The following is a 26,539-nucleotide window of genomic DNA, read 5'->3' on the forward strand; positions in this document are numbered from 1 at the left end:
CAGAGGGCGGGAGGTATCACTCTTCTTCCGGCCCGGCAAGCCGAGAGTAGGAAGTGGACAGAAGCCTGTGGCTCTCGCGAGGATTTACTCAGAGCCCCGCCAGGCTCGAATGGGGTTGAATCTTAAAGGGAGAGGACTGAGGTCGTCGTTTTTTCCGTTCCTCTTCCGTGAGCCGAGTGGACCTCCAAGCCTCTGCAACGCGAAGCTAAGTGCTCGGTCCGACACGCGGGTTCAGTGATAGTTGAGAAGCTTCAAAGAAGCGCGTCGCTTCGCTTTGAGCAGCTTCATTGCTGACGGAGTGCTCGAACCTGCGTGCGTCATGGTTGCATGGAATAGTGTTCAGAGTCCTGGCCAGTAGGTCCGGATTAGGAACCTGTCCCGGGTGGTCCGGAACCCTCACCTACAGGGGCGAGAGAGGCATGTTCCCTCTCGCCTCAGTGCTAGGATGGGTTCACCTTGAACTTTGTGAGGTGGAAGAAAAGCAGGGGCTGCCACAGATTGGGAGTTTGAGGTATCTGACCCCATGTGTGGTTTGGCTGAGCTGTTGAGAGTGGAAATGGGGAGCATTGAAGTAAAATGGGCAGCTGTATATGTTAGAACTTTTGTCTTTTTGAGTTGGGATTGTTGGCTATTTTATGTCTCCTCTCACGTCATTTGGGTTCAATTATTTAAGCCCAGATCATGTGCTAAACCCTGTTTTCCTGGGGATATAGAGTGAACCAAACAAACAGTGCTTATATTAGTGGAGCTTATAGTCTAGTTGGGTTTCTGTTCGTAATTTTATACTTTAATGAAGTAATTGCACAAGTACTTAAGTACTTCACAGTGTTCTGAGGATGTATGACAGGGGGCCCAACTCTGAAATGAGACCCATAGGATGAGTGGGAGTTTGTCAGGGGGGAGCAGAACACATTTGAGGAACTACAGTAGTTCCTTGTAAGAGCAAGGTCAGGAGTGGGGAGAGTGGTGAGGAAGCAGCATGTAGGGACCTTTTAAGCCAGGTTTAAGAGTTTGACTTCTTTTAAGAATGCTGTTTAGAACCTCAGCTTGAATTGGAGAGAGCAAAATTGGAGGCCTAGAGACCATTTTGCCTGTTTCAGTATCATGTGAGAGATGATTTTCTCCTAGACTAGGGTGGTGACTACACAGAAGTGAATGGATAATGACATATGTGAGGGTAAGAATTGATAAGACTATCACTACTTTCAGAAGGAAGAAGAAAAAAAAAAAAGAATTGATAAGACTGGATGATCGATTGGATGTGGAACATGAGGAAGAACAAGAATGGTTCCTGGAGTACTGAAACGCTGACATTTACTGAGGTGGGGAAAGATGAGGAGCAGGTTTTGGGGGATGGTTAAGAATTACATCTTGGCCTGGCGCGGGTGGCTCACGCCTGTAATCCTAGCTCTCTGGGAGGCTGAGGTGGGCGGATTGCTCCAGGTCAGGAGTTCAAAACCAGCGTGAGCAAGAGCAAGACTTGCCCATCTCTACTATAAATAGAAAGAAATAAATTGGCCAACTAATATATATAGAAAAAATTAGCTGGACATGGTGGCGCATGCCTGTAGTCGCAGCTACTCAGGAGGCTGAGGCAGCAGGATGGCTTGAGCCCAGGAGTTTGAGGTTGCTGTCAGCTAGGCTGACGCCATGGCATTTACTCTAGCCTGGGCAACAAAGTGAGACTCTGTCTCAAAAACAAACAAACAAACAAAAAAAGAATTACATCTTGGGCCTATAAAGTTTGAAAATGCTTATGAGACGTGTAAGTGGTGGTATCAATCACGTGATTACACTTATGGTCTTTTGAGTACTTTCTTGCATGTTTTATCAACTTCGTGCATGCATTGGAGATGAGAGTATCACCTTCTTTTCATACATGGGGAAGCTGAGGCCAAAGAAAAGTGAAAGGGACTTGCTCAGTCACACAGCTAGTTGATGGCTTTCTGACTCCATGTGCATTATATTATACAGTGACTCCATTACTTGTTTCTATAGGGTGGGGGACACAAACTGATATGTGGTACTTCTCTCCCCCAGGAAATGAATTCTAATGATGAAATCTCATTAGGTTCCATTTTTTAATTTTTGGCATATGTTCTCATCATATAAGCACACTCTTGCTATGTCTCATTCACTGTGCTTAGTAGCTGAGTCTTTCATAGTCATAAACACTGCTTAGCGTTACTGACTAGAAATCTGTGTCCCAAGTGTAACCCTACTTCATTCTCCTTACCCCAGTTCCTACTTTATGTAAGGTTGCCTTGCTCTACCTGTCCTCATTTTTATGTTTGTATTTATAGCATTGCTTCAGGTTCATGCTTGAAGGCTTTAGAAGCTTTCTAGACCAGCTCACAGGCTTTTTCCTGTGGGATTCATGCTGATGTAAGCATGTCTCAGGATTGTCGTTTGTCAGCCGTTGAATTCTTGAAACTTCTTTCTTAGAACATTGTAGACCCAGACAGTTTAACTGTAGCCCCTCAAAATTCTGCCTAGTTACTGCAAATTCCCCATCTCTGCATTTAGAATTGTAAATCAGTGCATTAGAGCTAAACTGGGATAGATATCTAGCAGAAGACCTTAGGGAGGAATGGAGCAGGGAGAGATGCTAGTCTCTTCATCAAGGAGGCAGCTTTTAAAATGGGCCTCTGGACCATTCAGTGTTGAGGAACATCCTGTGATATAAAGATGATGTTACTATATGGTGAGAACAAAATATATAACCTCTCTAGACACAGATTCTTTGAAAAATGAAGGCATTTTTCTTGATCTCAGTACTTTTCCCCAGCTCTAACACTAAATATTGGGATATAAGTGACATTCCCAGCTAATGGGTGGGGCTAGAGGGGAGAGTGTTCAGAGAGCAATGTGGGTCACCCTATAGCTCTTCTGTTCCTAGGACTTTCCAGGAAAGGGAGTAGGACATAGCTCTCACAAAAGAGCCTAGTGAGTGAAGAGAATGGAGTTGCAGTATCAGAGTGGTGAAGGATCTTTTCTTGAAGTGGTTTATTTCCAAAATTTGGGTTGTCTCTCTTCATGCCCAATCTTCTTATGCACCATCTGTAAGTATTTGCTTTTATTTCTACTGCTCCATGCTGTAGATCTCTACTGTAAGTGCTATACTTAAAAATTAAGCCACCCTTACAGATTACTTATTAAAGATACTTTTAAAGTGGAGAAATGCAGTTCAAAGAAATGGAACAAACATCTTGTTCTGAAAATTGATATATTGATAAGGACAAATCTATGTACTTACTATTCCTACTGATAACACATAACTGACTTTGAACACAAGGAAATAATCAGGTGAATCCAAACCAGGGGCCAGTCTATATAAAACAAATGGTCTGTGCCATTTAAAAGCATGCCATAGAACAAAAAAGGCAAAGAACTATTAGATAAAAGACACATTCTGTGTGTGGTCTTTTTTTTTTTTTGAGACAGAGTCTCGCTTTGTTGCCCAGGCTAGAGTGCCATGGTGTCAGCCTAGCTCACAGCAACCTCAAACTCCTGGGCTCAAGTGATCCTGCTGCCTCAGCCTCCCGAGTAGCTGGGACTACAGGCATATGCCACCACGCCCAGCTAATTTTTTCTATATCTATTAGTTGGCCAATTAATTTCTATTTATAGTAGAGGCAGGGTCTTGGTCTTGCTCTTGCTCAGGCTAGTTTCAAACTCCTGACCTCGAGCAATCCGCCCACCTTGGCCTCCCAGAGTGCTAGGATTACAGGCGTGAGCCACTGCACCAGGCCTGTGTGTGGTATTTGATTTGATCCTACGTGAAAAATTAAAAAGGTCTTGGATATTGAGGTAATTGGGGAAATTTTAATATGGACTATTACAGTATTCTATCAATGTCAAATTTCCTGACTTTGATTCTAATATTTGTGAGAATGTTCTATTATAAGATACATGCTGAAATATTTAGGGTGAAATGTCATGGCGTTCAGAAAGTATAAAACAGCACTGCAAACGTGCAGCCATGGCAAAATGCTACTTGGTGAATCTGTATGAAAGGTATGTACATGTATATGCTCATTGTATTACAGCTTTTCTAAAAGTAGGTTTGAAAATTCCAAAATTTTGAGACTGTCTCAAGAAATGACAGGAACTTTGAGAGGGCAGCTATTTTATACCTTATGAAGTAAGTGAGGGGTGATCCAAGTGGAAATCTTAGTGTGGTTACTATTCCAAGGGCAAAGGCACAGATAAAACTGGGAGAAAGGTGGTAGGAAGAGATAGAGAGGGTCCAGATCACAGGAGGCTGTAGGCCTTTGGGGAGAGCTTTGAGCAGAGGAGTGACAATCTGTTTTGAGAAAAGGCCAAGGTAGTAAAGGTCTAAGTAGGAAGACAAACTAAAACTAGAAATAACCCAAGTTGTAGGAGGAGAGATGGTGATTGTGGATGTTACTTTTGAAAGTTGTTAAGATTTGTTGACTCCAGGATTTTTTTAGTTTGAGCAACTATAGAAACATTTATTTTGAAACTGGAAAGACCACTTAAGAAGAGGTTGTTGCAAGAGGAAAATCAAAAGATCCTTTTGGGATCTCATCAAGTAGATATAACCAGAAAAAGGAGATTTTACTAAAGAATAAAGCAAAATCATTCCTTTTTGCCTTTTGTGATAGTTCTGTGTTGTCAGTTTGGCTGTAGGATGACAGATAGCTGGCTGGTCAAACATTTCTGGGTGTGTCTCCAGAAGAGATCAGCATTAGCTTGGAGTAAACCATATCCACTCTCCCATGAGTGGGGATCATCCCAATAGTTAAGGGTCTAAATAGATAGAACAAAAATAAACCAGCAGAAGAGGGCTAGATTCTCTGCCTACTTAAGACATCCATCATCTTCTAACCTTGACTAGGATTTACACCTTTAGTGTTCCTGGTGACTGCAATTTTATACCAGCACCTTTCCTGGGGTTCTAGTTTATAGATATACTGTGAGACTTCTCAGCCTCCATAACTGTGAGTCAATTCCTTATAGTAAATCTCATTCTATATATCCTGTTGGCTAATAACACCTTTCAAAGCCAGTTGTACTACCATCAGCTTTATTGGTAGCTAACAAATACTGTGTTCTCTACTATCCATGGGGCAGCTGAGTTGGTTGCCTGTAAAGTACCTAGCAGTGCATCTCCCTTTCTAACAGAACCCTGAGTTTTTGCTCAGGGGAAACTTTGACACCTCTCCCTTTCCCCAAGGATGAATCTTGACTAATAAAAGGCAGTTCTTAATTGAGGTACTTGGGAAATCCTAGAGGGCTTTTTTAGTTATAACACACCACAAAACTTCATGAAGACGAATTACTGCACATCCTACAACATTCCCATCAAGTATCAACATGACTGAAAACCTCAGCCTAGAATTTACTTTTCACATGAATCCCAAGAATCTTTTAACTGTGAATTTTCCAGGAATGTTATTATTTAAATCACTTCCTTCATACTAGAACATTAAATTGAATTCTTATATTGATTTTTGAAGATACAAGAATTTTCTTTCTTTTTTTTAAAAGGTAGGGCCTCATGCTTTATTGTCCAGGCTGGTCTTGAACTCAGCTCTAAGTTCAAGGGATTCTCCTACCTCTGCCTCCTGGAAAACTGAAACTACATCTGTTCCACACCACCATACCTGACTCTGAAAAGTAATTCTAACACTTAATGGGATACAAGAATGATATAGTCACCTTTCTGAATTTGTCAGCATGTAATGATTAGAACTACATCAAAGAATTTGGGACAGGCAAATATACTCAAGATGGAAGAGCAGAATAGGGAAATAAGCTGGGTTCCTATTATTTTTGAGCCTTTGAAATCAATAGACTTAGGACTTCCTACTACATATGAGGTTTTTTAAAATTTGAGCCAGAATTCTGGCTTGGTTTTTGCTACTCAGAACTGAAAGCTACTGGAAAACAGCAGCTAGATTTTTTTTTATGCTAGGTAGAGATCTAGAGATTATTTTAAGATTCTAAATCTAAGGTCTATAAAAGGGAGAGAAAAAACCCACCCTCATAACCAGATTTGCCTATGCTGATTAGGGCTTATTTCATTGTACACTAACTAGCCCTTCCAAATCTTGAATTTGTTTGCATTTTTAGCCAGTGCCAGAAAATCTTATATTCACTCTCTTGGGAAATATAGGAAGTACGAGTCATGTCATATTCTTAAAGCTAACTCTCAGGTCCTTACCCCTCACAAATGAGATCAAACTGCTTTTCATATTTATTTTTTTTTAAAAAAAAAATCCAGACTGGATCAAAAGAACAATCATCAATGATATAGATGCCAGACAAGCCAAAAGGTAGCTAGAATAGTATGCCTCAGGCAAGTTAGGGAGCCTCATTACTACCTTTAACAACTGTACCTAACATAAATAAGCTTAGGTTTCCATTCTTGCTGCTTCTGCCCGATCTACAAACATGGCACAGCCAGCTTGCCTTGCAAGGCCTCAGACGATATGATGGACCCCACCTACACACATGCCAGTACAGCAGTACTTTGTCTAACTAGAAAAAGATCTCATCCCCAGTCTATGGCTATCTTCACTGTTATGTGTGAGATGGTTTGATTCCTTAAAAATATGGCCACTTCAGCACAAAACAACGTTAAGTCTTTATACCCTTCTACATGCAGCTGAAAAATGACAGGCTAGGGACAGAACATTGTGAACTTTGTACTGTTGGAATTATTGCCCATTAAATGATCATTAGCTAACAGTCACTAAATTTACAAATTAAGGAAATTATATATAGAATACTGCAAAAACACAGTAAGAAGACTGAAGTTTGCTTATTTCTGCTCAGGAAGTCCCTTCACTCCCAAGCTTCATGTTGTCCTTTTGGCTCCGAAATTTACTACTGTTTCTCCTCCTTTTGATCTTCCTTTTGTTCCCCAGTGCCAGAACTTCCAGAGCCTTCTCGCTCAGATGCCATCTGTTAAGAAAATATGAGAATATTTAATGTTTCCTCTGTGGAACTATAAAATGAAGGAACCACATAGTCCTCATCTTGCACCTCTATTCCACTCTCCCACCCCTGTACCCTATGGGTAGTTTTTGTGATTCTTTCTCTTTGACACTCCCACTCCCAAGGTAAATCAAGAAGGCAGGAGGATTTTTCCAACTCCAATACTCTCAATTCCATAAATGGCTATGGAGGGAGCCACCAGTGACAGTAATCAAGAGCAGTGACATCAAGAACAAGTTAGAACCAAAAAACACCCTTCAGGCCTTGTACCTTTTTGTATGCCATTTCGAAGAGCTTCAGTGATGCCTGTTGAAGGGAGGATGCTGCCTGCCTAATGTTTTCTCCTGTTTCACTGTCTTTTCTGGCCAGGATCTCCCTCATTTTGGAAATCTCTTCTTTTAGCTTGTTGCACTTAAAAAAAAAAAAAAAAAAAAAAACCACAAACACAAAAATCCTCAGTTTTCCAAGTCTCCTGTGCCATTACATGTAGAAGTACTATTCAGAAACTTTTAAAGATCTAAACCTCTATTATTAAGAGCCACAGAAAAATCAACTTCAATGACATTGATAATACATGCAACCAACCTTTTGAGTTATTTTAAAATAAAACTCACCTCATCAGCAGGCAATTGGTCCTTGAATTCTTCCATCTTGGTTTCTGTGTCATGAATGATTCCTTCAGCCATATTAACTGCTTCAACTCGTTCCTTATAGAAATTAGAAGTTTGATATAAATGAAGACTTTCCAACCAACCAGAATTTGCTGAGTGTCCATACTGACCAAGATGATAAACCATCTGCTACATATATTTACAGAGTTAAAAATAGAGTGGAGGGAGAAATCACCATAGTCTGAGTAGTCTGGAATGGCTTTGAGAGACACTCTAGCTACATTCTGTAACTTAAGAATTTTAGTAGGGGAAACTGAGAAGAAACTGACATTCTACAGCTAAGTTATAAGCAATGGAGAAGGAATAGACTGATCTTATATTTTCTCTTACCTCCAACCTGGCATGTCCAAACTCCCACTTTCACGCCCCAGCTTTACTAAGATTAAGCAGCTCAGAGAAAGACAAAAAGTAATTACCTTCTTTCGTCGATCTTCCTCAGCATACTTCTCTGCATTTTTAACCATATTTTCAATATCATCTTTGCTTAACCCACCAGAAGACTGGATTACAACTGTGGTAAAAGTAAGGCATCTCGTTAGTTCGTAGATAAAATTACATGCCTTTTCTTCCTCTATTGATTAAGAGGAGTACTCTTGCTCTTAGTAGCTAAGCTTGATGTAAATTATGAAGAGGAATACCCTACTGTTCTATAAGCAAAATGAAACCAAGACCAAATGGCCTACCTGCCCACCCACAGAACCCTCAGCAATCCAGAGGCTCAGTTCTTGCCTGTTTTTTTTGTGTGTGTGTGTGGGGGGGCAATAAACACTACACTTGTAAAAGTGACTCTGATAACTGAGGACAAAAGGGAAAAGAGGACTCATCATCCTCCACTGAGCTCAGGAGGAAAAGATATGCCTGAGATGGTCTATTTCCCAACAGAGGTCCCTTAAAAACAAGGGGACTTACTCTGCTGCTCACGTCCTGTGCCCTTATCTTTTGCAGAAACATGTACGATCCCATTGGCATCAATATCAAATGTAACTTCAATCTGCGGGACTCCACGAGGGGCTGGGGGAATTCCAATCTAAAATAAGCAAGTAAATATCCAGAGTAAGCTCCTCTTACAGAGGGGTCCAGAGTTGTTATTTCCCAATCTATATGGTATTCTGATGAAGTCATTTAGTTCCTGGGAGGAACAAGTGATACCTTTTACTTAATGTTATAAAAACACTGTAAGTGAGGGCAGTAATTTCATTGCTGCCAGAAATCAACAGGGCTTATACCAGTGAAGGTTACCTATAGCAGGCAACCATAATGGTGTTATGTACTTAGGGAGAATGAATGAGAGCAACCTCCCCACTATTGTTCATCTCACCAAGAACCAATAAGCAGTGCTGATGAGAAACCAGTAATAAATATCAAATGTCTTTTAAATGAGTAATCAGGAATTTCTGAGTTAGCATTGTTTCAAAACATTTTCCTGGCTCTTAAAAACATTTTTTTAAAAAGTTATTTTGCCACCTACACAGAATCAGGCAGAAAAATATTTGAAACTTGTCTTTCCCCCGCCCCTTTTTTCAGACAAGGCCTGGCTATGTTGACCAGGCTGGTGTCAAACTCCTGGGCTCAAGCAATCCTTCTGCCTCAGCTTTCTGAGTAGATGAGATTACAGGCACACACCATCAAATCCAGCAGTCTTATAAACTTCATGAAGTTCCTAAGGCACAAGTAACAAGCAATGCTTCCAGGTAAAAACTGAAATCACAGGAATTCATCTGCACACCTTCTTCTCAAGATAACACAGTATACACGTGTATGTAAGCAGTTTATGCTAGTATTTTTAGGGGTTAGAATATTGTTTACAGTGAAGAGACTGAGGAGCACAATATTCAGGATTCACAATACCTACCAAAGTAAACTGTCCCAGAAGTTTGTTGTCTCCAGCCATCTCTCTCTCACCCTGACATACTTTAATCTCCACTTGAGTCTGTCCATCAGCAGCTGTAGAAAACACCTAGGGAGGAAGGAAACTTCCTGGATTGGCAATCTGATTATAAACTCCTCCCCTTATACAGACAAAATGCAAGCCAGAGAAAGAAACATATCTCAACATTGGAAGGGTCCTAATTTACACTATGTCAGAACAAAGGCTTATGTCTTTACAGGGAATCACAGTAGGATTAAATACAGCAAAAGGGCATACAATAGCCATTGTCTCAACTGAGCAAACTCATTGTACAAAGATGCAGCATTAGCACAGAAGGCCTCAAGAGAAGGAGCTAAAATGTTGAAACATGCTCCTCTGGGGAAACAGGGATCAAAGACAGGAGATATTATCATGTGCTCAGTCACAGAAGTCACCACACACATTTTTTTCAGAATGATGTGTTGACAAATACATCATTGCACAAATATAGCAATAGCTATAGTTTTTTTTTTTTTAAATCAAGATTGGGAAAGTCAGGAAATAATTCTTAATCCAAGACCAAGCCATGTTCCAATAACTCTGTTTATTATCTCAGTATCCCCCCTTCCACCCCCATCATTCATTTGAATATAAGACAAACACAGTTTCCTAAGTCTTGGCTAGGCTATTCTTTTTTCCTTTTTGAGATAGGATCTTGATCTGCTGCCCTGGCTAGAGAACAGCGGCACAATTATATCACGCTGCAGCCTCGAACTCCTGGGCTCAAGCAACCCTGCTATCTCAGCCTCCCAAGCAGCTGGACTAGAGGCACATGCCACCATGTCCAGCTAATTTTTTAAATTTCTTATAGAGATGGGGTCTCATTATGTAGACCAGGCTGAGCTTGAACCCATAGCCTCAAGACATCCTCCCACCTCAGCCTCTCCAAATGCTGGGATTACAGATGTGAGCCACCCACCATATTCTTTTTACTGTATTTGAGAACAGAAGACTACAGGGAATTGAGTCCCACAGAAAGGAGATTCCTTTTAGCAGATCATGTTAATTACATGAAGGAGAGACTACTTATATCATCACTGCTGACATGTAAGAACTTTTCCAGAAACAAAAAACCCACAAAATATGACATTCTCGCCATCCACAGTCAACTAGTCTGAACTACAACACAAAAGTATTCTATAGCTTACAAAAGTGGCTGCAGTCATATCCCTCACAGAACCCAATACCTATGTGACAAGGTAGGGAGGAATGGCTCATACCTGGCTCTTCTTGGTTGGAATAGTGGTGTTCCTGTTAATAAGCTTGGTAAAGACACCTCCCAGAGTCTCAATACCCAAAGATAGGGGAGTGACGTCCAGGAGCAGCACATCTGTGACATCACCAGCCAACACACCTCCCTGAATAGCAGCTCCAATGGCCACAGCCTCGTCAGGATTGACAGCTTTACTTGGGGCTCGGCCAAAGAGATCCTGCACGGTCTGCTGAACCTGAGCATCAAGGACAAAGAACCTGTCACCCAACACACAGGCGAACTGACTGAGAACAGAAGACAGCACATATGTCCTAAGCTCCCAGCCAAATTTCAAAGACAAATGGATTCAAATCCAAGACTGTTTACTCAAATTACTATTTCATAGTTGAATTCTTTTTATTTGTTTTTTTCAACATATTATGGGGGTACAAATGTTAAAGTTATGTATATTGCCCTTGCCCCTCCTCCCCGCTCAAGTCAGAGGTTAAGTGGGTCCATCCCCCAGCAAGGTCACTAAGGACCAAAATAATTCTATTTAGGCTACCAAAGAAGAATCACAACTTCAATGAACAAGTTTGTGCTCAGTCTTTAGTATTCTACACATCTGTGCTTTCAGAATGATGTGTTGATGAATAAAATGCATCATTGCACAAATCTTCATTGAAGAGATAGAAAAATAAACCCCAGGTACTATGCTACAAAGACGCAGGCCCAAGACTCCCTAGGGGCTAGTTAGTACACAGGTTTTAAGTTATCTGACCTCAAACTGTTTCCTTCCTAAAAATTCTACAAGACTGAGTTCAGAATCGCCATGTATCCTGGGCTAGAGTGCAATGGCATCATCATAGCTCACTGCAACCTCAAACTCCTGGGCTCAAGTGATCCTCCTGCCTCAACCTCCTGAGTAGCTGGGGCTACAGGTGTGCACCACCACGCCCAATTAATTTTTCTATTTTTTGTAGAGGGATCTTGCTCAGGCTGGTCTTAAACTCCTGGCCTCAAGTGATCCTCCTGCCTCAGCCTCCCTCAAAGTGGTAGGATTACAGTCATGAACCACTGCACTAGGTCTTATATTCCTTAATTTAAAAAGGCTAAAAACAACTCTTTACTGAGGACATAATCTCTTCCCTCTTTTCGGTCACTCTGGCAGAATAGGCCACATATTCATGTCCATAGACAACATAACCACTTGTCCCCCCAAAAAACCATCATGTACTGGCACTCTCTTCTCTCCATGACAAGAAAACCATGAAGCCCTACCTTAGGCATCCTAGTCATGCCACCAACAAGAATCACTTCTCCTATGTCACTCTTGCTGACTTCTGCGTCTTGCATAGCTTTTTGGCATGGAGCAATAGTCCTCCTGATTAGATCAGTGACGATCCCCTCAAATTGGGCACGAGTCAACTTCATATTCAAATGTTTGGGTCCAGAAGCATCCATTGTAAGATATGGCAAGTTGATGTCAGTCTGCAAAGAAAATGTTTAATTGTATGTCTGTGGGGAAACCAATGGTGGTTAAGCTTATTATGTCAATTAAAATAAGACCACTCCCTAGGACAGGAAGACTTGGAACGCTGGAAGGAGGGTGAGACCTACTTTAAATGTAAACACCCACCAAAGACAGTGGCGGTAAGATGCAACCTCTTATCTCCCCAGAGAGAAACACTATAGAATCTGTCCCCCCCACCCCCCGCCCAGAACAAGCCTTTTAATTTTTATTTCTCAAAAAAGGTTCATTTTCTTATTTAGCTTTCTGGCTCTGTGCTTGTGCCTTCAACACCTTCACAACGATTTTCTGCTCCTCGATAAGGAAAGCACGCTTGATCCTGTCACGAACACATTTAGCACACATGGAACCACCATAGGCCCTACTGACATGTTTTTTTGTTTTAGACAACCTCATAAGAACTTTAGGTCTCACAGCACGAATCCCTCGAAGTCTACCTGGGCACACACCACATGCAGATTTTGGTGCTTTCCCAACGTTCTTGGTATAAAGGTAAACAATTCTATTACCAGGGGTTCGGGACAGCCTAGTTTTGTTAGAGGCTGTGTTGTAGGAAAGCCTACGGCGATATGTCAAATGTTGGACCATTTTGAGTACCTGCAGACAGCGACCCCGGAAGAGGAAAAAGTAGAATCTGTTTTAATGAGCTCCATAGTTATTAACAATGAAAAACAGACAAGCAGGGAAAATCACTAAGAACTATTCTGTCACTAAACATTCATTAAGAATCACAGAGGGGAGGGTGGGACGGGGGGGGGGGTGAAGGAAGAAAAACTACCTATCAGGTGCAATGTACACTATTCATTGATGGGCACACTAAAGAACCCAGACATCACCACTATACAATTGATCCATGTAACCAAATGCCCCCATACCCCTAAATCTATCGAAATAAAAAAAATCTAGAGAGAAACAGTAAAAAGAGCAGTTGCTGCCAGAGGTTGAGAGAAGGGAGGGATGAATAAGCAGAGCACAGAAAATTTTTAGGGCAGTAAAGCTATTCTGTATGATACTGCAATGGTAGATACATTATATTATGCATTTGGCAAAACCCATCGAATGTGCATCACCAAAAGGGAATCCTAATGTGAATGAACTATGGACTTTGATTAACCCTTTGCACTCGCTTGCTTTATTCTCATTATCCAATTGACATTATCCACACTCGACATCTGAGTGCAAAGGGTTAATAATAACATTCAACATTGATGCATCAGCCGGGCGTGGTGGCTCACGCCTGTAATCCTAGCACTTTGGGAGGCTGAGGCGGGTGGATTGCTCAAGGTCAGGAGTTCAAAACCATCCTGAGCGAGACCCCGTCTCTACCAAAAATAGAAATAAATTAATTGACCAACTAAAAATATATATACAAAAAATTAGCCGGGCATGGTGGCGCATGCCTGTAGTCCCAGCTACTCGGGAGGCTGAGGCAGTAGGATCGCTGAGCCCCGGAGATTGAGGTTGCTGTGAGCCAGGCTGACGCCACGGCACTCACTCTAGCCTGGGCAACAAAGTGAGACTCTGTCTCAAAAAAAAAAAAAAAAAAAAAAAAAAAAAAACATTGATGCATCAAATGTAACAAATGTACCACATTAATACAAGGTGTTAATAGGGAAAACTATGCAGGGGGACAGGGAGAGGAAGTATTTGGGAACCCTCTGTACATTCTTGCTCTAATTTCCTACAAAGCTAAAAGAATAAAGTGTATTTAAAAAAATACACAATTATGCACTTCAAGATGGCAACAGTAGAGCAACAGCAAAAACAATCACACTACTAAAGTTTTCTTTCACCAAGTTTAAAAAATATCGTATGTACATGAGGAAAAAAATAAAAGTAGGCTCTGAACCAAAGAACCTGTCATCAGCCCTGGGCCTTCTAAGTTCCAGGAAGTTTATAAGTGGTAAGAAAGCTTCAGAAATGTTTAATAAGAGAAGTATATCAATGTTTAAAGACTACTCTGACAATGTCCTTTCTTTGCAAAATGTTTATAAACCAAATCAGAACACAGAATTATTTAAATGCTATCCAGTAGAAAAACTTTCTATGACAATGGAAGTGTTCTTTATCTATGCTATTCAATTCAGCAACCACTAGCCACATATGACTGATGAGCACTTGAAAGACTAGCATCAGTGTAACTGAGAAACTTTAGATTATAACTGACTCAAATATCCACATGTGGCTGGCTACTGTAGTAGCACAGCTCTAAACGCTAAAAGTTAATAGCAGTCTCAAAAACAACAGCACTACCAACTATCAACCCTCTGCAGCCAGTCCATCACAATGTTTTGTCTGCTCTCTCTCAAATTCAACCATTTATCTCTCACTCTTATATTCTAGTCCAAGTCCTTTCTTACCACGTGTTTACAACACCATGTCTTTCCACATCCATTCAGGCGCCTTCTGATGCAGGACCCCTTACCAAACATTTCTCCACTCCAGCCCAAGCCAGAGAACTTTCCACAAGTCAAAACTTGACCATGTTACCACTCCCAATTTAAAACTCTTCTGAAATTTGTACTCACTTATCTCAGAACAGACACCAAATCCCCAATCTAGTAAGCTTCTAGCCTCATCTTCCATGCTTGCCAAGCCCTATCCCCACCCCCACCCCAGCCAATATGCACTCTGCCCTTTTAGCCACTCCTGGCCCTTTCTCAAATCTTACTTCAGAGCCTTATACTTACTGCCCACTCCACCCCCTTCCTGGTCAACTCATCTCTCAGAAGCTATCCTTGTTATGCTGAACACCTCTTTTGAATTCCTTTTTATAATTATAAATGTAACTGCCTTTTTATAATTTGTTACATTAATAGCAACATATTTAGTGTACTATTTACTACAAGTTTACCTAATAACATTGTATTTATTTTATTATTTTTTTTTGAGGCTGAGTCTCACTCTGTTGCCTGGGCTATAGAGTGCCGTGGTGTCAGCCTAACTCACAGCAACCTCGAGGTCCTGGGCTCAAGTGATCCTTCTGCCTCAGCCTCCCAAGTAGCTGGGACTACAAGCTTGCACCACCCTGCCCAGCTAATTTTTTTTCTATATATTTTTAGTTGGCCAATTAATTTCTTTCTATTTTTTAGTAGAGATGTGGTCTCGCTTTTGCTCAGGCTGGTTTCGAACTCCTGATCTTGAGCAATCCACCTGCCTTAACGTCCCAGAGTGCGTGAGTGGTGTGAGCCACCACACCCGGCCAACATTATATATTTATCCATTTGATAATCCTCACAACTCTAGGGGGAAAGTACTACTATTATCCTTATTTTGCAGCTAAGGAAACAGAAATGTAAAGTAATTCATCCAAGATCACAGGTAAGTGATGAAATGGGGATTAAACCCTATCAGACTATCAGCAGAACCATCACTCTTAGCCTCTACACATCACTTCTGGTTTGACAGAGTCTTGCTCTGTTGCCCAGGCTAGAGTGAGTGCCGTGGCATCAACCTAGCTCACAGCAACCTCAAACTCCTGGGCTCAGGCAATCCTCCTGCCTCAGCCTCCCGAGTAGCTGGGACTACAGGTATCTGCCACCATGCCTGGCTAATTTTTTCTCTATATATTAGTTGGCCAATTAATTTCTTACTATTTATAGTAGAGACGGGGTCTCGCTCTTGCTCAGGTTGGTTTCGAACTCCTGATCTCGAGCAATCCACCCGCCTCGGCCTCCCAAAGTGCTAGGATTACAGGCATGAGCCACTGCACCCCGCCTTCGTTTGACATTTATTAATACAACACTATGGATTAGTGTACAGTTTTGTTAGTCCTCACAGCTACCTAAAAAAAATATATCCAGGTTTGACTGAAGGTTAATTAGCAGCAACCACTTTACCAACACAATGACAACTGCTATAAATACCTCTTCCTTGTGGGAGAATCAAACTAACAACTCGTCACAGCTCTGTTCTTCCTGCTGTCACTCAAGAAATTGGAAACAGATCCGCTGCCTTTTATGTTACGGGATAGGTCTCCAACCCAGATATAACATAGTCTATATATACAATTCTACTCTTGGTAGTTAAGTGAAGCTGCACCTCTTGAAACTGGAGCCAAACAAGCTGATGCCTTAAAGAGAGGCTGGGCAAATCTGATGCCCAGGAGGGAAAGGTGTATATACCTCAGGTGTATATACCTCAGCCTTGAGCCAGCTTTCACAACTAATTTTTTAGACTGGTGATCCAAATTATTAAATGAGGGATAATTAGAAACTTACACAATTCACAAGGAGAAGTTTACTCAGTTAAGTGAAAACAGCAGTTTTTCCAGGCTAGTAATTCTAGTTTTATATGCTGCTTGATTTTAAAATGTCTTTAACTTAAAGGCAAACAAATGTATGTCCACTGTCATTTGGATCTTAATATACTTATTTAGCTCCAGTATATATAACCTCTGGTTTGGGTAGTTAAAAATTTTCAGCTCATTCATAAAAAACTAAAGGCCATACCGTTCCTGTGCTTACACCAAAGGTTTTACCAACCAGAAAACTGCAAAAAGACTAAATCGACATTAGGCCAATTATAGTGTACTATTCAAATAAACTCAAGGTCAAAGTATCAAGGCTGCGAGGATTTTTTCCATGTCTTACCTGCACAGATGAGGAGAGTTCACATTTAGCCTTCTCAGCAGCTTCCCGCACCCTTTGAAGTGCCATGTTGTCTTTGGTCAAATCAACCCCTGTCTACAAAGTCAAGATATACAATACTAGCATTAGTGGGGTGATGAATATTTAAATTGCACTGATAAGGTGGAACAGTACAAAATAGAATCATACTTTTATAAGCAAGTATGAACTACTTTTTATTACCCTTAAAGATTGGTAGGGGAAAAAAGAACCTATTCTGAAAAGATTATCTATGCCTAGAATAAGTGAGCTGAACAGATGGTCAGTTCTTTCCAGCCCTAGGATTCCAGTTTAAAATTCCTCTTCCAATATTGTATACTGCACACCATGTACTTATGTGTCTCGTTTGTTCCTAATCGGAATCTACAAGAACCAGAATAGGTAAGTCCACTCATGAAGCTTAAGGGCAATTATGTCAGTGCTTTATTAAGGGCACAAAAACTGTAAACAAAGCAAACAGCAATCTAAAAAAAGAAACTCTCAATATCTCAAAGTCTACATATTAACCACAATGGTAACCAACCTCTCTCTTGAACTCTTTCACTATGTGTCGTAGCAAGGCCTGGTCAAAGTCTTCACCACCTAAGAAAGTGTCTCCATTCGTAGATTTCACCTCAAATACTCCTTTCTGAATTTCCAGGATAGAAATATCAAAAGTCCCACCACCTAAATCATATACAGCAATGCTAAAAAGAAAGTAAGAAAACCTTAAGGAACAAAACCTGTAACAAGGGCATAAACTTCAATAAGCAAATGAAGATAAACTTAGCTATTTTCCTGAGGCATACAATTATTATAAAATCTGACAACTGCCTAAGTGACAAATCTAACATGTACAGTGCACAGTGCACACACAGAGATGAAATGAAACTCGTTTTTATTTTGAGACAGGGTCTTGCTGTTCCCCTGGCTAGAGTGCAGTGGCATCCATCATAGTTAACTGCAACCTCAAACTCCTGGGCTTAAGTGATTCTCCTGCCTCAGCCTCCTGAGTAGTCGGGACTACAGGCGTGCACCACCACAATTTTAAAGATGGTATTTAACCATAATTTTGTATAAACACTTACCAACATTCATACCAAGGCAAAGAAAAATTACCATAGCCCAAAAGTAAATAAGCAAAGGAATGGTCTTGAAATGAATAAAAAATACAGACTATACAGCCTTGAAAAAGGTAAAGTTGGTATATTTTTAATCTAAGTACAAGGCTCAATCACTGAGAAATCAAGATGATCATTTAGGATAAGGCTTATGGCTCCATGACTTTAGTTTCATATATCTAGGTGACATTTACTGCACAAACTTACATTTTGTCTTCTGATTTGTCTAGACCATAGGCCAGAGCAGCAGCTGTGGGCTCATTAATCACTCGAAGCACATTCAGTCCAGATATCTGGCCAGCATCCTTAGTGGCCTAGAGAAAACAGAAAAAGCTTTTTTCCACCCTTGTGTTCCAGGTACCACTACTTTTTGTGAATAAGAATGCTAATTGACCTTACCTGTCTCTGGGAGTCATTGAAGTAAGCTGGTACTGTAATCACAGCATTTTTTGCTGTGTGCCCCAAGTAATTTTCTAGAAAAGAATCAAAGAATGAAATACAATTATGGGATTCTGTCAGAAAAACCCAGGCAATAGAATGAATGTAGCTTAACAACCTGTGTTATCCTCTTTTAGAGCCACAAACAACACTCAGTTTTTCAGCAAGTTACCTAGCAACAAAACACTCCAATTAAAGATACTGGCTGAAAACACAAGCTCTCACCTTAACATTTTAGTGAAGGTTCACCAAGCTACAATGACCTTTAGACTTAAAACAGCCACTAGTCTCTTGAAATGGGAAGTTCTAAGTTTTACCTAACAGTGGCAAAAGCTTAATGTGTAGTCTTCTGGCTTTCAATACAGAGATTACATCTTACTGGAAAAAAGATATAAGCCAGCCACCATCAGTGAAACATCTTCAATCTGCAGACAAAGTATGAAGAGTAACAGAGTTTTGCCATTCGTAAGTTTTCGGTACAAAAGGCACCAGAGACTCAATCTACAGGATGCTGGAGTATGGAGCTAGTGATCACAGAGCAAACATCCAGTTCTTTGAACTTTCCTACATGTGAACTAAATCCACTCACCTGCAGTCTCTTTCATCTTCATCAATACAAATGCTCCAATCTGACTTGGAGAATAGAGTTTTCCATGAGCCTCAACCCAGGCATCACCATTGGAGGCACGGACAATTTTAAAGGGAACATTTTTACTGAAAGACACAAAAATTGTATCAGAGAAAGCTGGCCAGTGCAATCTACTATGATTATATCATCATACGCCATGAATGTCCATCTTCCACCCTAAGAAACACATGGCCAACAAAACGATAATTTTAGGAATTCATTTAATAAAACTCTTTAGAAAGCAATCAATAACATGTCAAAAACATCCCAATGAAATCTGAACACTTTTCTTCCCACCAAGCAAGATTTTTGCACCTGCTTTGGAAGAAAGTCTGTCTGGCAGTTCCATTTGAGAATGAATCACAGTTACTATATGGCCCAGCAATTTGACTAGTTATCTACCCTAGAGTAATGAAAACGTATATCCACGCAAAAACTGATACTCAAATGTTTATGACAGCCTTATTCACAACAGCTAAAAAACCCAAATAGTAGAAACAACCCACATGTCCATCACCTGACACATAGATAAACAAAATGTGGTATATAATCATAGAGTAGAATATTATTTGGCCATAAAAAGGAATGAAGTACTGATATGTGCTACAACACAGATGAACCTCAGAAACATTACGCTAAATGAAGCCAGTCACAGAAGCCAGCATGATTCCATTCAAATGAATTCATATTCCATTCATAAATCAGATATCAATAAAGATTTAAAAAAAAATTTACACAGAGGAAACTCTATGTTTCCAGTATTTTTAATTTGAAAAAAGCAAAACCAATTTTTTTCACCTATCTGGATCAACACATGATGGAACCTATGCCATCATTGTCTTATGTGTTCAACAGTGAATTACATGGCTCAGGAATGCCTCGAAAATCTTCATCTATTACATCAATACATAGCAAAGACCTCAACTGGGAAGGCAAAAATGAAATTTTTAAAGGAGTTACCCTTTTGACAAGGGCATAGACTTCCCCCAGGGACAATATGTAAAGTGATAAAATAAGATGCTCCAGGAATCCTGATCAATGTGCTGAAAGATTCTTCTGTGCGAGCCTTGCAAGTAACTGTGGTTTGTTATTACTCACATGTCTTTCTGTACTTCAGGGTCATCGTATCTCCGGCCAATGAGGCGCTTGGTAGCATAGAATGTATTATTTGGATTGGTGACAGCCTGTCGCTTGGCAGGCATGCCAACAAGTCGCTCACCATCTGCTGTAAAGGCCACAACTGAAGGGGTGGTTCTTGCACCTTCAGCATTCTCCAATACCTAAAATTCCCAAAATGAGACAGAGAATAAGGTCCTAGTTATCATTAGTAGCTTGTTTCATTTAAGACCCAAAACAGGTATCAAGTTATTAAACACTCAAGAACAATACTAATCAGCATGCTTTAATGCTATGAATGCTGACACAGTGAAGACCTAATATTGAAGACAGAAGATATTTAAGATATCCTGACATCTTCATTTACTTTGAAACTATTTCTAAATAAAAATAACAAGTGGGACAAAGACTATAGATTAGGTCTTCCATACTCAATTTTGGGATGAGGTAATCTTTCCCTCCATAAAATAAATTATTTTTGGCCGGGTGTGGTGGCTCACGCCTATAATCCTAGCACTCCGGGAGGCCGAGGCGGGCAGATTACTCAAGGTCAGGAGTTTGAAACCAGCGGGAGCAAGAGCAAGACCCCGTCTCTACTATAAATAGAAAGAAATTAATTGGCCAACTAATATATAGAGAAAAAATTAGCCGGGCATGGTGGTGCATGCCTGTAGTCCCAGGTATTCGGGAGGCTGAGGCAGTGGGATTGCTTGAGCCCAGGAGATTGAGGTTGCTGTGAGCTAGGCTGAAGCCACAGCACTTACTCTAGCCTGGGCAACAAAGCGAGACTCTGTCTCAGGAAAAAAAAAAAAAAAAATTTTTTTTTGTGTCAGCTACAAATTTCAGGTATATAGAAAAAAAATGCCAAGAAGCATAAATCAGGGCTTCTGTTGGTACCAAAAAAACGGGATAACAAGTCTCTAGATAGTTCAGGTTATTTCAGAAGAGGGTATGAGGTTGGGGAAATAGAAAGCATGAAAGGCCATGCACGGAAGTAGAATCCCAGGTGCTCTAAACGGTGATAACCCAGTGGAAATAAAGGTTTCATGTACAGAGTAAGGACAGCAAGAAGCTCTGAAGAATATGCTTCACTTAAGATGTGGAGTTCCATGTTCGCTTCAGCAGCACATATACTAAAATTGGAACAATACAAAGATTAGCATGGCCCCTGCGTAAGGATGACACTTTTAAAAATATAAAAGAAAAAATAAAAAAGATGTGGAGTCCCACTTGCTTCTAAGATGTCTGTTCATGCACTTCCAATCTTGATTCAACTAACTTACAAAAATGCAAGACTTTGATTACAAGAGTAATAGTGCAATCCATTCCAACTCCTCCTAATGGTAAGTTAGTTGTCTTACCTCTATATCAGGAGGACAATCTAATTCCTATCCTAGGAAGCCAAATACCTACAGTTATCAGCACCCAAAGGTTCACCCAACAAGTCTTTTTTTTGAGACAGTGTCTCCCTCTGTTGCCGTGGTGTCTGCCTAGCTCACAGTAACCACAAACTCCTGGGCTCAACTTATCCTCCTGCCTTAGCCTCCCGAGTAGCCGGGACTACAGGCGTGTGCCACCATGCCCGGCTAATTTATATATATATATATATATACACACACATACATACACACACACACACATACATACATATATATATTAGTCGTCCAGCTAATTTCTTTCTATTTTTTTAGTAGCGACGGATTCTCACTCTTACTCAGGCTGGTCTCAAACTCCTGACTTCAAGTGATCCTCCCGCCTTGGCCTCCCAGAGTGCTAGGATTACAAGCGTGAGCTACCACGCCCAGGCAAAAAGTCTTAAGCAACCAAAAGCAGTTTTTAAATGTACATCAGGCTTAGCATCCCTTACCTAAAGCAAAGGGCAGAAAATTCTAGATTGGTTTCTAGCTACCAATCATGCTCACCTTTGCTTGTTTACCTTCCATAACAGCCACACAAGAGTTGGTAGTACCCAAATCGATACCAACAACTGCTCCTTTGATTGCTTCTGATCTGTAAGACATTTAAAACACCAACGTAGTTATTGTTAACAATACTGTTACCAAAATTCTCAGACAATAATATTTGATAGGAGAATGGACAGTGGGATATTACATAATCTATAATTATGGGTAATTACAGAGAGGAATGGTTAATCACAAATGTAGAGCCCACTGTTCTAGGGTTTAACATGTATCTTCTCTCAACCGAAATGAAGTTATACTTACGCATAATCCCGCCTTGAAACGATTCTAAAAGCCTCATGACTAAGGCCATTCCAGCCATCCTGAAAAAGAAAAAGAATTGCTTCACCCATGAACTACATAAGAAAACTTGGGCTAGTTCCAATTATTCTACTGAAGAACACAAAGTTTGAGATTTTCATTCTGCTGAATAGCTACCATGTATAAAACATAGTGGAATGGAAAACTGCTTAGTATATGAGAGAAATTAAAGTAATAAAAACAGCAAACATTTAATAAATATAAGTTTTTCAAATAAGAGAAGTAAATATAAAATTGCCTTGAACTACATTACAATAGGACTTTTCAACCTTGGTACTATTAATTCTAGGCCAAATCTTTGTTGTGGGGGTTGTTATGCACATTGTAGGACATTTAGCAGCATCCTCACCTCTCTGCACTAGAAGCCAGCAAACACCCCATTAAATTGTGACAACCTAAGATATCTCCAGATACAGTCAGATATTCCCTGGGGGCAAACCCTGAAGGAGACACGTAGCCTGACCTTGCCATAAAACTGGTTTAACAGAACTAAGGTCGCTAACTTAGTGGAATCATTAATATACACGTATATTTAAGCAGTGGCCTTCCACCAAAATAAAAAAATCTTTATTACATTCTAACTTCCGGCTCCTTCCTTAATGCCCACACGTGAGCGCAGAGACACAATTGCTATTCTCTGAAGGTATATGTTTTCGACCATTTCACAGCCTTTTCCCCCTGATCTGCTTATCTTTTTCTGAAATGACAAACGATTACAATCTCACACGGAGGATTTGAGAAAATGTTCCTAAGCGCGAAAACGAGTTGGAGTTTGATTTCGACTTGTTAACCAAATGCTTTCTTCCTTTATTTCTCCTTATTAATGAGATCCTTGCACACACTGTGCTTTGCAGAAGAGAAAAGGAACCATCCTCCTCTTAGACTAAAATAAAAACGAAAATAGCGGCTTTCCCGATAGACTGCATCCCTCGCCCCTACGGCCAACTCTGTCTAACTAGCCACAGAACGGACTATGAGGACCGCTACCTGATTTATGAAACCATACTCTAGATTGCGAGGGGTGTGACTCAGCAGGACCCAAGACACGAAGGCAAAAAACCCTGAACAAGGCCTTGAATCGGCAGCGCTAATTATGGGAGGCCCGTTATCTTCCTTCCCTCCTGATGTCTCTAGGAAGATTCTGACCCCGAAGGGCACAGCCTGCTGCACCGAGGCCCGAGGCCCTGAGCCCTCCTCCAGGAGTTCCTTACCTGGTGGCGGGCGGCCGTGGGGCCCCGAGAAGCTGCGGCGCCCACGAGACGAGCTGCCGCGGCTCGGCTAGCGCTTATCATGGCGGCTAGACGAAGGGAGCACGAAGCAACAAACAAGCGCTCGGGCGGCCGGGAGCTGTACGGCGCGGTGGTGGCTGCGCTTCTGGAAGCCTCCGACCACGTGGGGTGAGGGGCGGGGGTTGGTCACTGCAGCCCGAAGGCCCGCTCTTCCGCTGAGGCGCCGCCCTCGCCGCCTGACCAGAGACGGCCTGACTGCCGCTCCCGGAGCCAGGGCGTAAGGATAATGTGCTCCGCAGCATGATTTTTGAAAAAATCCTGGCCTCCCGTTCCAGCCGCAGCAGCTCTGGGCTCAGTGAGAGTTAATGAGAGGAAGGGGTGTATGAAGGCAGCATCTCAGACAGCCCTGGTCCTCGGACGCAGGAAAGGCTCAAGGTCACACGGGATAAATTGCGAACCGATTACAGTCTCCTTGCGTCAGTTGCGCGGGAGGAGGAGACTGTTGCGCCTGCGTAACTGGCATCCGGGTAAGGGCTTGGAGTGCATGTGCGTAGGGAGCGGCGGAAAACGGGTGTGGAGACTAACTACAGCGCTCATTGGATGCCCCCGCGCACGCGAGTTTGGCCTGAGTGTAGCCAAGGCGGCCCGGGCGCGTGCACATACCGCGAGTGTGGGCGTGATTTGCGTGCCTGCTCCTCAGGAAGGGCGCCATTTTGTCTTGTGGCTTTGTTGAGAGAATACGTCAGGACCTTTGTTGCTTCGTCCCGCCCTTTGTTCCCAACTTGACAAACGTCTGGCTAGGCAGGCCTTAGACAAAATTCATGTCGCATTTTACCACAGGGGTCTCGGGTTTCCGACTACAGAGCTGCGTCTTGTTCACACGAAGCATTTGGTCGCGTTAGGATAATTTTTGTGGGAACCGTTAAGGGAAAATAATTCTTTAGCTCAGGCTCTTCCCAGCCCCGCTGGCTCTTTTCAAACTGTATGTATACTGGTTGCAAGATGTAGGTTGCTACTCTGCCCTGTGACCAGTTTCAGATTTTTAAGAAAAGGGATTAATTTATTCAACAAACAAGTACTGGCGCGAGTACCAAGTGTCAAGCGCTCTTCTGAGTGGTGGGAATACTGGGAAAGCAAAATGTGAATGCACTGAGGAGATGATGGTGGGATTGGACTTGATTTGGAGGTGAAGCAATTCGTCCTTGAAGTTTTGTGGGGGTTTTTTTGGCAGGGGTTGGGGGACAGGATCTCGCTGTCTTGGCCTCCTGAGGCGACGGGAGAGGGGGTCTCACTCTTGCTCTGGCGGTCCTCCCTCTGGGCCACCCAAAGTGCTAGCAGTGAGCCAACAGGCCAAAGTCCTCTTTTAAAAGAAATACATGCTTTGGCCGGGCGCGGTGGCTCACGCTTGTAATCCTAGCACTCTGGGAGGCCGAGGCGGGCGGATTGCTCAAGGTCACGAGTTCAAAACCAGCCTGAGCGAGGACCCCCCCCCACTATAAAAATAGAAATTAATTGGCCAACAAATATATATATATATGAAATTAGCCGGGCATGGTGCCTCGTGCCTGTAGTCCCAGCAACTCGGGAGGCTGAGGCAGCAGGATCGCTTGAGCCCAGGAGTTTGAGGTTGCTGTGAGCTAGGCTGACGCCACGGCACTCACTCTAGCCTAGGCAAGAAAGCGAGACTCTCTCAAAAACAAAAACAAAAACAAAAACAAAACATGCTTCAGACCCCTACCTCTTTCCTCAGAAAACTCAGTATTAAGTCGTCACCACGGTGGGAGGAACTGGGAAGGCGACGTAGGGGGAAGTTCGGGAGGGAAAGAAGATAACTGGAGTTTACATTCTGAGGGGGATGGAAGTGGGAGTAAGAAAAACAGGAAACTCAAAACAGTAACATTGGTTATAGATTATGCAGATTCTGAAAGTTTTACAAAATCCTCCCACACACGCTTCCCTTAAGTGTTAGCTATTACTGTATTATCCTCACTGGTCTATCTAATCTTCATTTCTTTTGTTAATTCCCTCAGAGGTAGGCTTTGCTAAGGCCATTAAAATGACAGGTTCATGATTCCTATTTGTGGAGATTTATATTTTAAAACAATACACTGGGTCAGGCACGGTGGCTCATGCCTGTAATCCTAGCACTCTGAGAGGCGGAGGCGGGAGGATCCCTCAAGGTCAAGAGTTCAAGACCAGCCTGAGCAAGAGCGAGACCCGTCCCTACTAAAACTAGAAAGAAATTAGCTGGACAACTAAAAAAATATATATATAAAGTTAGCCGGGCCTGGTGGCACATGCTTGTAGTCCCAGCTACTCGGGAGGCTGAGGTAGGAGGATCTCTTGAGCCCAGGAGTTTGAGGTTGCTGTGAGCTAGGCTGACGCCAGGGCACTCTAGCTGAGGAAACAGAGTAAGACTGTCCCAAAAACAAAACAAAGGCCGGGCGTGGTGGCTCATGCCTATAATCCTAGCACTTTGGGAGGCCCAGGCAGGAGGACTGCTCAAGGTCAGGAGTTCGAAGCAAACAAAAAAACAATATACTGATACAAAAGAAGATAATGACAATATTAAACATTAAAGCAAAATAGAAACAGAAAACATTACGTCCTTTTGTTGTACGTGACAGGGCGTGAAGAGGGCAGGTGAAAATAATTAGAGTAACTGTATTCTTCTCACTTTCCTCTTCTCTCAGCTGGTTTCTTCTTCTTGCTCCATACACTAAAAAGTCACAAAGTGTTAATCATAAGAATCCTGGAGTCAAATGGTGTTATTTGACATATTCAGTGCCACACTAGATAGAAAAAACACTTTTTTTCCTTGGAGCCACAGTGTTTTATTATGAAAATAA

At 41.7% G+C, this 26,539-nt stretch overlaps 2 protein-coding genes and 3 non-coding genes across 5 annotated transcripts; 1 reads left to right on the top strand and 4 right to left on the bottom strand.

The window, feature by feature from the left end:
• Window positions 1–6,211: 6,211 nt before the first annotated feature.
• HSPA9 (heat shock protein family A (Hsp70) member 9) lies at window positions 6,212–23,870 on the bottom strand. The gene is made up of 17 exons (XM_012748970.3): window positions 23,673–23,870; window positions 22,405–22,463; window positions 22,102–22,189; window positions 20,162–20,343; window positions 19,025–19,149; window positions 18,397–18,470; window positions 18,205–18,311; window positions 17,421–17,583; window positions 16,862–16,954; window positions 12,020–12,229; window positions 10,767–10,994; window positions 9,490–9,594; window positions 8,547–8,664; window positions 8,054–8,148; window positions 7,581–7,673; window positions 7,237–7,377; window positions 6,212–6,933 (listed from the first exon to the last, which is right to left on the bottom strand). Exons 1-17 carry the CDS (start codon window positions 23,751–23,753, stop codon window positions 6,856–6,858), a joined length of 2,040 nt encoding a protein of 679 aa, XP_012604424.1. The 5' UTR covers window positions 23,754–23,870; the 3' UTR covers window positions 6,212–6,855.
• LOC142863434 (small nucleolar RNA SNORD63) lies at window positions 9,920–9,989 on the bottom strand. The gene has a single exon (XR_012914200.1). It is a non-coding gene; the product is annotated as a small nucleolar RNA SNORD63 (small nucleolar RNA).
• Window positions 11,336–11,410, bottom strand: LOC142863432 (small nucleolar RNA SNORD63). Its single transcript, XR_012914198.1, has one exon. It is a non-coding gene; the product is annotated as a small nucleolar RNA SNORD63 (small nucleolar RNA).
• Window positions 12,458–12,919, bottom strand: LOC105862479 (large ribosomal subunit protein eL34-like). The gene has a single exon (XM_075996093.1). It carries the CDS (start codon window positions 12,855–12,857, stop codon window positions 12,504–12,506), a length of 354 nt encoding a protein of 117 aa, XP_075852208.1. The 5' UTR covers window positions 12,858–12,919; the 3' UTR covers window positions 12,458–12,503.
• On the top strand, window positions 21,291–21,392 carry LOC142863419 (U6 spliceosomal RNA). The gene has a single exon (XR_012914187.1). It is a non-coding gene; the product is annotated as a U6 spliceosomal RNA (small nuclear RNA).
• Window positions 23,871–26,539: the final 2,669 nt, after the last annotated feature.

Source organism: Microcebus murinus, chromosome 21, assembly GCF_040939455.1.
Source record: "Microcebus murinus isolate Inina chromosome 21, M.murinus_Inina_mat1.0, whole genome shotgun sequence".
NCBI classification, from domain to species: Eukaryota; Metazoa; Chordata; class Mammalia; order Primates; family Cheirogaleidae; genus Microcebus; species Microcebus murinus.

What these genes read in the sequence shown, in the direction of transcription:
- LOC105862479 (XM_075996093.1), bottom strand. Translation starts at nt 12,857, where the DNA reads ATGGTCCAACATTTGACATATCGCCGTAGGCTTTCCTACAACACAGCC.
- HSPA9 (XM_012748970.3), bottom strand. Translation starts at nt 23,753, where the DNA reads ATGATAAGCGCTAGCCGAGCCGCGGCAGCTCGTCTCGTGGGCGCCGCA. An exon ending in CCACGGCCGCCCGCCACCAG is followed by an intron (nt 22,464 to 23,672) that starts GTAAGGAACTCC and finishes TTTCTTTTTCAG; the next exon opens with GATGGCTGGAATGGCCTTAG. An exon ending in TGAAAGAGTTCAAGAGAGAG is followed by an intron (nt 16,955 to 17,420) that starts GTTGGTTACCAT and finishes TTGACTTTGTAG; the next exon opens with ACAGGGGTTGATTTGACCAA.